The sequence below is a fragment of the Rhopalosiphum padi genome, chromosome 2 (assembly GCF_020882245.1).
Source record: "Rhopalosiphum padi isolate XX-2018 chromosome 2, ASM2088224v1, whole genome shotgun sequence".
NCBI classification, from domain to species: domain Eukaryota; kingdom Metazoa; phylum Arthropoda; class Insecta; order Hemiptera; family Aphididae; genus Rhopalosiphum; species Rhopalosiphum padi.
The window spans coordinates 32,916,941-32,930,306 of record NC_083598.1 but is presented as its reverse complement, the minus strand read 5'-3'; the positions used below and the strand labels follow the sequence as shown (position 1 = coordinate 32,930,306).

The window sequence follows — 13,366 nt, the reverse complement described above, 5'->3', positions numbered from 1 at the left end:
TTATTAACTGACCGTTACCTATCTATTTTTATTTCTCCTTAAGCCCTTTTTAAGCCTAACCAAGTTAATAAAATACAGATTACCATTTTAAACTACTATAGTAAGTACTATTGACAAGAATTATTCATAATATTACTTGAAAATCATATTCAGTGGTTGATGGTTTAATTGTTTTATTGTCATATAAATATATTATATGTATATATATCAATATTAAAATGTTTTTGTGATATTATCCTACGACTTCTAATCCGTAAAAATAATTATGGTACAACGTCGAGCAAAATTAGTGAATGTTGATAGCTCTTAACTATGTGATTCCCAAAAACATAGCTCGTGATCAAGATATGTGGTTTGTAACAATTTGTTTTATTAAAAAAAAAAATAATTTAAGAACCGGAATAAAAATATTAAATGATTTTACATATAATAATTAAAATTATTAAAATCACATAAAGATAAATGAAAAAAATTACTTTTCATTTTAAAATGTTACATACTTAAAAAGTACAATGAAGTAAACTGTAAAAATAATATCGCTGCATTTACTGATCAATGACATAATAATAAATAGACTCTTGAAGAAAAATTGTAACCATTGTGGCTAACTGAAGAAGAAATGTAAGCACGAGAATGTTATAACATTATTACTTAAATTAAAGCAGATACCTACAACATAATATTATAGTCTTTTTATATTAATTTCATTGTTGTAATATAATTTATAATTATTGTTATTATAAAAATAATACGGTAATTTATTTAAGATTGTATTAAAAATTATTTATATAATATTATATTAACATATTTATAAAATCAATTGAAAAAAAAGTAATTATTATTAACAACTCGTAAATGTGATACCTTAATTTACTGATAAAAAATATTACGACATTTTTTATATTAGATCAAAATTAAGTCAAACCCGTTATATATTGATTAATCTACTACACTTTTTGTTACTTTATACTATAATTAAAAAATATACACAATATTATATTCAATGACTGCTTCTAAAGTTCTAACGTTGTTTCTATTAATAAAATAGCAATGTGTTTATATTGACAATCTCAAAGTGATAGTGGTCTATAATTACATTCACGCTTTATTTCAATTGGTTGAAGAATGAGTTACCATTACTTTCAATTTGTAATTATATCCCTTTTTTAAAAAACTAACAATAACAATAATTACATAAATATAACTATTCAGATGTGATAATCATTATTATTTTATATTATATTCCCTATACACGAGTTTTATAATTACGACGCCACCAGTGAAACTAACATAAAAGGTACTGAGTATTAAACTCGATCGAAACTAATTCATTAGTAGATTGTCCAGGAAAACTCTAAATTTCATAATTAATAATACCACAATATATTATATATATATACGCAGGATACAATAATTGGCACCCTGTCATCTGCTTTAGGTTGAGTCAGGAAATTCGAAATCCGCAAGTCGTCTATATAAGAAAATATATGATGACGCCGCAACCTCGGAAAGGTTCAAACACTATAACACCCTCGTCTCACGTATTTTTTTCAACATAAATATTTAATATGCCAGAGTGCCTCATCCCCTATAATATACCATATTGAAATATATTGTACGAAATTAAAAATTATAGTCCTTACAATGAAAATTCCCCTGCTCACACCATTTGTATTTTAATTCAAGAATGTTGTCAGCTTGTTATCTGTTAACTATAATATTATAATATGGCATATCTGAAAGTTTTGACAGCAATTTTACACCTAAATCCCATTTAAATATTTCATAACATCTTCCAGATACACTCTGTATAATACTAATCGCCCAATTGCTTTTGCACCTTCAGGTTACGGGCACTCGACACCGAACACGAAATCCGGCAAGTTGTTCACTATGTTCTACGCGATGGTAGGCATACCGCTGGGCCTAGTCATGTTCCAGAGCATCGGCGAGCAGCTGAACAAATTCTCGTCCGTGGTGATCAGACAGGCGAAGCGGGCACTTGGCTGCAAGCGTACCGAAGCCACCGAGATCAATCTCATATTCGTCGTGTCCTTTCTGTCGAGCTTGACGATTGCGGGCGGTGCAACGGCGTTCTCCACGTACGAGGGATGGACGTACTTTGACTCGGTCTACTATTGCTTCGTCACGCTCACCACTATCGGGTAACTTAATGTAACACCAACCAATAGATATTTATTCAGTTTAACATGAAGGAGATTAATAATTTGATGAACGGTGACAATAATAATAACAACAACTGAAATATTGACAATATAATATATAGTATATCCTTACGGTAAAATTAGTATAATAATATGATGATAATGATAAAAATTATGATAATTATTAGAAAATACTCCATATTTTATAATAGTATGATGCACCAAGCATTTACACCCACATTTTGAAAAAATACTCAAGGAGCATAATAATTTCAAATTTTTGGTTTTTTTTACTACTTAAAGAGAGTTTTGTGAAAATATAAACTTAATGGTATAAACGTTGACGCATTAAAATTAAAATTCTAACGAGTGGTTTTTGGGTTGAATTTTGTGTACCAATGATAATATAATAATTATAATAGATAATTAATTTGGAAGATATAGTGGATTAGATAATTTCAAAAAATAGATAGTTAATATTAATCCATCAACATTTTTTTGATTTGAAAAAATTCAAGTAGTATAATAAATATTAATTCTAGTATTACATCTATTTAAATTTTTTTTTTTAATATTTTTAAGTACTAAGTACTTTCCATACTATAAACAATATTTTAATAAATGAGGAACCACACTCATTTGGATTTCCAATTAGATGTATTTACATTTTCAAAAATATTATCCACTAATAAATTTACAATAAACGTCAACAATTTTTATTTGAAAAACAGAAGCCTATATTACTACAGGGCACTTTTTTAGGTTGGGTTCATTTTCAAGAGTTGTAAAAAAAGATCTTTTAGTATATAATTAAAAATTTAAAAATCAAAATTTGAATAAATTAATTATTAAAGGAAAAATAGGTGTAAGCATGATTAGTAAATCACTCTGTATGTTATAGTCGTTATAGGTACCTAACTCTACTAATATAGGATAATGGTCCCCCGACGATGTTTTCGCGTTGTCCATAGTGCATTTTCCTAACAGTGGTACAATTATTTACGACCAGCTTTGAACAAATAAATATTATTATCATTCAACCATTATAATAGTACATGATTTTATTATTGTTGTTATTGTTTATTGTCCTATAGTGATTACCTAAGCCACTGTAACTACTCCGCTACTGCATTATCCTAAAAGTTAAAATACGCGTCGTTTGCAAAACCAATTTATGTACTAAATCAACGAATATATATCCCATTAATAATATATAATAAAATTAATTTAACATAGTGCTGACAAAGTAAAACTATCATGATTGTTTTTTTTATTGTATTTTTTTTAATTTTTATTAATTTTACCTATGATAACGTAATAGTTAGAGCTTAATAATTTAATCAAATCTTCGTAATAATCTAATGATCTTCCAATATGACCACATAACCATTTTTTTTTTATGTATTTATACTTATTATCCGTAGCTTACACTCTTCACATACAACTATATTATCACATTTCATTTAATTGAATTTAAAAACGTAAAATAATAGGGGCAATTTCTAATTTCTAATTATTAAATTATAATGCAAATTATTATTAGAATTTATTTATTGTGAAGGATATAATGAAAATTAATAATAGTATAATGCATATGATTTCGACCATTATTATTATTTTAATAATTTTTATCATAATAATTGTATTAAATGACTACTTCCATCATCTTAATAAACGTTTAAATGGCTTGAACAATAAAATAACTAATAAGGTTTTACATATTATTGATCTATGAATTTGTTCAATTAAAATTTGTACCACATTTTTATTAAGTATCAAATAAAAATTTAAGTTTCATTTAAAATTGTAATTATGCCATTCGATTTTTGATTATAACTGAACAAAAGCTATTGGTATTACAATTATATATAAATTTATTTTATATGTTGAGCAATGCGATGAATGTATTGATTTTACAACAATGTTTTTTATCGAAAATTCCCCGTATTCTTCAAAATAACCAGGAAAACCAAACAGCAAATTAAAGGAAAATGGACATTTTTACGCAAATCCAGTTTTTAACAAAAGCTTTATTTTTTTTAATTTTTTTTTGGTGTAACTCGAAAACTAATAACCATACCTAAATAATTTCAAGCGTTTCGATCAAATGTTCATACGACTGTCATTTTATATTTAAAATATAATTTGTGAAATATTTAATAGATATTTAAAATTGTCCATATTTTTATATGTTTTTTATTTTTATAAATGTCAATAAAAATGTATTCGCTTGGTATAAATACTTAAAATTTAATACAAGGTTATTCATAAGTTTTTTATTTAATAATTCAAGTATATCAACAATTTTTCGTCACAATATTTTTTTATACACGTTATGCTTAAATTTAGAATTTTAACGAAATTAGTGAAATATGAAAATTACTAAAATTACTAAATTATTTTGTAATAAAAAATGCATAAAAAATTATCATTTTATAGCTAAGATTTAAAATTTAAATAACCTTGGTCCTTTATATGTTTAACCTATGTTAAAGGTATTATACTTATATTTAAAAATTAAAAATTACTGGGAATACAAATTAATTCTTATGAATGTTTGAAGTCCAAATTTGTACGACAATGCATATTTACCGTAAAATAACCATTTCTCATCAAACGGTTTTGTTATAAATATAATAAAAAATAAATAAAACATATTATAATTTACAAAATATTTTGACTGTTTTTGAGTTTTCTATAATGTTTAAAATTTTCGCTCATTCAAAAAGCTTGAAAAATTAATACTATATCTTATATAAGTTGTTCTTATAGAAATATGAAAATGTTTAAAACTCATAAGCATAAATTATTTTTATAAGTATTAAAGTTCAAAATTTGTTAAAATCATAAAAATTTGTAAATTGTTTTGTTGTTGAAAATTTAATATGTACAAAATTTCTCATAGTATTTCATACCAAAACCAAAAAATCTAAAAAAACAGTAATAATTTTTTTTTAAACAATTAAAATTAAAATTTGGACAAAATCGCATATTTAAACTATGAATAACGATATATTTATTATTTAATTATACCTAATTCAAAAACATTATTTGTTGAGAATTATAAATGTTATGAATATTTAAAATTAATATTAATATTTTATAATATTATGCAAAATTATATTTTAAAGTACGGTAATTTTAACAAAAATGACTTCAACCTTTTGTATTACGAATAGTAAAATAAACTGTATTAATAACAATATCAAAAATTATACTATAAATTAATATACTTAGTGATTTTATAGACTTATTGACCATTTCCTCTCAGAATCGTTTTTCACGTACAATAAATAAATCATTAAATTCAAATTTAAAAAATCCTTTACAGTGACCTACACTTCACCTAATGTACAGCAAAGCAGTAACTACTATCCACTTGTCTACCTTTTTTTAGTTTGTCTGTTAACATTTTTTCGTGCAAAATGAAATTTTAATTTTTGAACAATATAATATAGGTAGCCTTTTTCGACACTATGCTGTTTACTACTTTATAAAAGGTAGAATTAACGGTTCTATAAATTCGATTTTGGCACAGATGAATCCTTTTTTAAAGTGGTAATTTTTTATAGAAGTTTACAAAAAGGTTAAAAAAAACACTGAATATCGATTTTAGCTTTTCATAGATATTTATTAATATCTACGTATTGTCTTCATTGAAACATTTTGATAATTCATTGGAGTAAATATGATAAATGTTAAAAATGCTTACCTATTAACACGTATTAATTAGCATTTATTACATTTAAAGAAATGTAGCTTATGTTTTAGTTTTAGCTTCGAAAATATAGGGATCTGATTAAGATTATTCATATTATGATGTTACTCTAATTATTTCTAGCTGAAGATACATTATTCCATAATGTGTTTATACCGATTTCATTAAATTTTTTTTTAAGTGGTTAAGATATAACTGTCATTGAATTACGTTACGATATAATTAAATTTTCAGTATAATATATTATCACTTAACATATTATTTTGTACTCTACATTCCTAGGTAGCAGATACACATTACATGTCATAAGTATTATATTTATATATATAATACATAAATATGTATACCTGTATAGCAATATTTTTCGTGAGGTAATTTTAAATGTAATTTGTAATGGTACATTTTTTTTATTTAAAACAAAAATATATTAATAATTTTATATAAACTTATAATACAATTTCAATACGAATGGTGACGTGCTTGATGTTACTTGTACAACAGTTAATTGCGATGAGTTGTCATTATATTTATTACTTTCAAGTCAATTTCTTATTGTAAAAATAAATGCCATATTTTATTTTTGATATAATTTAATGTTTAATGTAAGAAAACCAAGTTCATGACGATAATTTGTAAAAAAAAATTAAAAACGTTATTGATTTATCAAGATTCAACTTAAAGCTTATCTTTCTCTTTCATATAACATTATTTGTTTTAATTTTGATCTAAAATATCTCAAAATAGTATATCATCGCTTTGTAAAATAAAAATAAAATATAACATACCAACTAAAATTAGAATAAAATTAAATTAAAAATTAATATTATTAAATGTGGTTTGAATGAAAGAAATACATGCTAGACGATACGTAATTTTATTTATAATATTCATTATTACTGTATGTATTTAAAATACTACATAATATAATTTAATTTTTGTTACAGATTATGTAATATGATTAATTAACGATTTGCTATTTAGAGAAACATATGTTTGTTATCTGTATGATAAGTATATTTATACTTATATGTAAATGCAAATAATAAATGTACATATAAATATATGTATAAAATAAATATATTATAATATATACTTGTATATTATTACATTGCCTATGAATAAAAACTCATAATATATAAATTATTATCATATATGTACAATGTACATGGTATACAATATACTTTTACGGATTAGATAATTTCTCATTTAAATTTTTGAATCTTCCAGAAAAATTGTCTATTTAATAAGCAATATTCTAAATTTGTCATAAATGCAATACAAATTAAGTATGCACATGAATAATGTGAAAAATAATAAGTCAGATATTTGCTAATACATGAACTCAGTGTTTGGCACACATCATTCAAGTATCTCCCAATTCAATATCTTTTATTGTACGCTAGAATATGTTTTGGTATTTAACTCAAAAACAATTTAATAAATCGTCTCATTCAAAAATTGGCTTAATTTGGAAAATAATTTTGCCTAAAATAGCTAATTCAACACCACGCTTGCTTGAACTATTTCAGTATCTTTCGAAAGGTGTCGGTAGTTATTCTTTAAACAAAAAAAAAAATTATTGATTAAATGTAAAAATTACCTTTTCAAACTACCAGCTATACTCGATTTCCCAACTATAGAGGTGATACTTTAAAAAGTTTTTGGGACACTACTTTTAGTTTAAAAAGTTTTCACAGCTAAAGAAAAAAAATTAAAAGCATATATGTAATTTACAAATACATTTTTTGCTTTACTCAGAATTCAAATTCCCGTTTTATTTTCAAAATATTAAAAATACAACAATATTATTCAAAAGTAAAGTTATGTCCAATAAATCATCAATAAAAACTTTTTCTTATTATTTACATATTTTGTACTTATAATAATATGTAAAAATTGTAATTAATTTACTGTGTATGCAATTAATTTAAATAGTTCTATATTTTTCATTATTGAATCACTTTTATTATTTTAAAACTATTTCAGACATAAAAATATGTATTTATTCATATTTTCTGTGGTGTGAAAAGAATAGTGCTTTTTGGAGGGAAAGAGAATCTAATATTATTATCTAGTCTGGTGGAAAAAGGATAAGGTTTATTCTGTCAAAAAAGAGAAGGTTCTTCAATGTCTGTCACAAAATAAATAAAATAAATAGTATAATATAGTACATAAAAAAATATGCTCACTTTATAGTTTATTTTGTTCAATGAACAATATGTAGTATAAAATATATACACCTAGGTCCTAGGCATCATATTGTTATTTAGTATTTACAAAAGGTCACATAATAAACGTATAGCTATAGTTATTGATTATTATTGTCAATTTGAAAATATTTTTCAAATTAATTAACATTTTTATATAGCAGTACTATATACTTCTCTATAGTAGTAGAAACTTAAAATAAATAAAAACATGTAAACATGTAAATATATTAAAACAATTTCATATTTTTTACTATACCTTTTCAACAACATTTGTTTTATTTGGACTTATTTTCGTGTACTTGCAAATATATACCCATAGCTAATATGTTATTTATTAATTTTTTTAAATAGTGTCTTAAGTATAATTATCACTTTAATCTATATTTATCTTGTAAGAAAATAAAATTAACACTTTTTTATAATTTTAAATTTTAAATTGTGAATTTTTTTTGGCAATGTATGTAATTTAATTTTTTATTGGTAATTTTATTTTTCTCGTAACTCTTAAACGGACACTAAAATCCAATCTTCACTTTATGTATACTTATTCAAAATAAATAGCAATATTTTTATTGAATATTTTCTCAAATCTGAAAGTGGAATCGATGACGCTCCGCTAGCTTTTTGACATGTGCATCTATCTTTTCTACTAGTGTTACTAGTGGTTTTTTATTTATTGCAATAATGCTGTTATATGTTAGGTATATTTAAATCTACTATAATTTTGATCCCGGAAATTTTTCACAGGTTCGGCGATATGGTGGCCTTGCAGAAGAACAACACGTTGAACGACAAACTCGAGTACGTGGCGTTTACGTTGATATTCATTCTGTTCGGCCTGGCAGTAGTGGCAGCGTCGCTCGACCTATTGGTGCTCAGATTTGTCACTATGAACACCGAGGACGAGAGAAGAGATGAGGCTGAGGCGTTACAAGTAATATTAAAGGATAATTATTCATTTAATTACTATTACAATAAGATATATAAAAAATAATAATATTATCAAATGGTGAATGTCGGATACAAAAAGAAAAGAAAAATTACATTCTATTTACGTTTCATATGTAGGTACGTGGAATTGTTTTATAACTTAAATATTGCAGTCAAATGAATTCACAGGAAATTTTCCACGTAATTTTGGTTAAATTCATTTTAGAGACACAAAAACCTTCAAAATCGTATTCACGAAAATAAAAATAATTATATGACAATCTGTCTGATTAAAAAAAAAATTAATTGTTGGGCCACTTTGGAAATAATCTGTACTTATATCGGATTCAAGATTTATTTAATCCAACTCTCGAAACCGTTGCGTTGGATGGTTGGAATATAGGAACCTACTATGGTCCGAAGTATGGGATGGGCGGATGGACGATCACGACGATGATGTGTAGGACGTTTCGAATTTGTGCCAAACAAATAATATAATACAGCGTAGACGCATCATGTCCCACTGCAGAGATATATGTTTAAATATAATAAAATTATTTACATACGGACAGATTTCCGTTTGTTTTATCCGATTTTGTTGTTTATGCGTATGTTTGTATTCGTTTCGAATACCTCGGGAATGGCAGGTAAAACAAATACTGTTGGGAAAAAAACACAATGCAATAATAAAATCTTTATACCAGACATGGGGTAGATACCTATAGCTATCATACATCTAGGAGGGGTGGAAATATCCGGGAAAAACCACAACGCAGTGAGGCTTTCATCGGATGGGGAGTATTCAAGGCAACACTTTGGTGTTATATTTAAAGTGGGCTGTGATATGTTATCGATTATATTATAATATAATAATTTCAAAATGCTAAAATTTACCTCCAACAAGAATACGAAAAAGAGGTATTGAGTATCATTTTTAAGAACTAATAATAAATGTATTATTAAAATAATAGTAATCCTAATTATTGTTATACCTTTTTACGATGTATTTAATAACGAATAAATTGCATTTATAAACACATGCATTTCTATGGGTACAGAATTATAACAGATTTGAACATGTTATACAACATACCTATGCAAATATATTTTAGATTTTAAATGAACCGATGATAATTATGAATTCACGAGAAATTATTTAATGGAACTTTTTATGGATAATTTACTTAATTTCTATTTATAAGGTTTTGTAACTTATTTTTTTTTATGCTAATTTTAATTTAATTTAACTAAAACAGTTTAAAAATAAAGCCCTTCTTGTGTATGTATACAATATTATATATAAAATAAATGATAAACATATGTGTATATACGTATATACGGTCTGTGGAGAAAGTTAGTAATAACAGCCTGGCTGTTGTTGCTCTGATCTTGATCCTGTTATACATATACATACATACACTGTCTATAGTCATCAATATCACAGAATATCATTTAACGCGACGCTCTCAGATATATATATATATATATATATATATATTATGTACATATATATAATTTATATCTATACCATGCTGAAATTCTGATCCCATTTGTCCGATGATGAACGACGTTTTTTTGTTTATTACACAAGCACATATAAATTATATAAATAAAATATCCGTTTTTCGCATGAAGCTTAGAACACTTTTGATTATTTTTTTTTCTAAAAATAATATCGTTTTAATTATAAAATGTATATTCGAAAACGGTCGACGCCCACTCGCTTTCCGTTTATTTTATAATACTCTACGATATAATATACTATATACTTACAGTACACAACTCGTATATGCATTCACATGGATTGATGGGTGTGGATGGGTGTGTGTTTGCGTATAATATTATTATAACAATATAATATTATACATGCACAAATTGTGTGTACAAACAATTTTATGAGATGAACCAGTGATAATATAGATTGCGTGTTACTCCGCAATCTATTTACAGTGTTGTGTTATTATTATCATTATTTTAAAATGTTTCACTGCAGTACTGAAGGGATGTAAACTTATTAAAACGAATTCTACGGTATCGTCAAAAATATATTATATATTTTATGTGTATAATTTTTAAGAAATTATTCAGAGGTAACTTTATATGTGTAACGTTGCAACAGCATGTATTATTCCTATGCAAATAACGTTTTCTACTGTACTCGGGCAATTTTATTTTGATTGAAAATCAAAGTTTTTCTTGCGCATTGTTATTATACTGTGTAAGACGTATAAATTTAACTTTCAACAAACTTTTCAATGTTGTTTCATTGGTTGTACTTCGAAAGATTAAAATAATATAATTAACAAAATTGTGAGGTTTCGAATACGTTACCGTTGATAACTTGAAAAAATAAATGCAATGACGTGACAATAGTAAAATATTAAATAGAAAAAATATTATATACATTCACACAAATTAGTCAGATGCAATACGAAAGCTTCTTGAAACACGCGATAATAATGGTAATATTATAAATAAATTCCATAAATATTTTTATATAGGAATAATATGTTAATAGTTCCATTTGTACTATAATTCAATTTTAAACAATTTTAAATGCACCGTTAGGTTAATAATATTTAAAATTAACTAACGATTTATAATAAAACTGAAGCAGTCAAGTATATTAGTTATATCAAGCTATTCCAATACAATAATATATTTTACTGACACTAATAATGGTTTAAATTTCACTAATATATAAATCTTAACATCCGCTGTCGTTGTCTTCATCGTCATAATACAACTCGCAACACCTTTATAATACAAGTATCGGTACATACATGTATGATACATGAGTCTATATTATAATGATGGTATGAATAACGACTGAACGTATAATTAATTATATTTCAACCATTAAACTAATTAAGAAATTGCAGTAGGCGTATTCTCGTTCAAAATAAATAAATTGCGATAGGATATATATAGTGTATGCTAATCTGGTTTACGTCGATACTCTATATTATTATAATATACAATAGCTGCTGCTGTTAAACAATGTTAAATAATGTCATTTAACACGCGCCCGCGGATACCGGGTTTTGTATTATTATTATTATATACCTTCAATATCATGCCAACTCAACCCATGCGTGGCATCAAAAATTGACAATCCCCCATGAAAAATTATTCATTATATGGCGCGTATATATTGTTAGAGTAAAAATCTATGCTGCCAGACGATTTAAAAAAATATATATTATACAACCATGCAGTAAATCGAAAACAGTTTCCCATCGTTATTACTATTATTATTATTATTATTATTGACGGGTGCAGATGTCGAAATTCGATTTGTGCGCGGTGATGACCACAGGTCGAAATACCGCTGACATAATTCGGACAAAAGGTTTGATACAAATTACATTTCAAACGCATATATATATTATATGCGTACACTCAGTCACTCGGAAATTTCTCGTTTTAATTACGAAAAAAATATGTATATATCATACGCGTATATGCGTGCAAAAAAAGATAAAAAAAAAAAACCACGATGTTAGCGAGCGAACGAAGAGCGTGACATAATGAAAAGGGTTTCTGTGTGGCGTTAATACGTACGTGCGATATTATATTCACTTGATCGGGTTCAGTACCACGTACATATAGTGTTTGATATTTTATTTATGTCATCGGGGTCGTCTCCGCGAGAAAAATTTGCCGGCCAATTTCGCCATTTTAACTGCATAAATCTACACTGCGACCAATTCTCGAATACATACTAAACATTCTATAATAGGCCGTTTTACACACAGTCTGAATATATTATATTATCATTACACTTACATCGCGCTAGGTTATTATATTATTATTATTTTACTATTATATCACCGTAATGTTGTTATAACAATATTACTATGATAATTTATGACAATAACCTGCTTGTACTCGTCTCTGGAGGTATTTATTTCGGAAAAACTATTCTGTGGGTTCTCATCTAGGCCGTAGATACCTATTTTCCTCCGAACACGAAATACCAAATTTCTCCACGGTACATTTTCCTCAATTATCAAAATAAGAGCTTATCATCTTCTTATTAATTAGAATACCTATCATTTTAATATTCTAGCCAAGAATATTTTTACGTATAAACATTAAAGTGTATACAAAATAAATTTTAATTAAAAATTATGTATATATATATATATATATATATATATCAGTTACGATAACTACATATACATTACTTGTGACTTGTTCACATAATTGCATAGTTTATAATCATTAATTACACAAATTATTATATTGTGTTTTAAAAATTATATGATATCAATGAATAGATTATTAAAGCATGAACAAATTTGTATGGACTAAAGAATTTATTCAAATTATTAAATATT

The 13,366-nt window shown here is 25.5% G+C and overlaps 1 protein-coding gene across 1 annotated transcript in view; it reads left to right on the top strand.

Moving 5' to 3' along the window:
- LOC132920512 (two pore potassium channel protein sup-9-like) overlaps positions 1-13,366 on the top strand; it is a 69,735-nt gene that overhangs the window by 35,351 nt on the left and 21,018 nt on the right. Inside the window, exons 4-5 of the mRNA XM_060982960.1 lie at positions 1,847-2,165; positions 8,841-9,027. Coding sequence (XP_060838943.1) covers positions 1,847-2,165; positions 8,841-9,027 — 506 coding nt within the window. The remainder of the gene's footprint in view (positions 1-1,846; positions 2,166-8,840; positions 9,028-13,366) is intronic.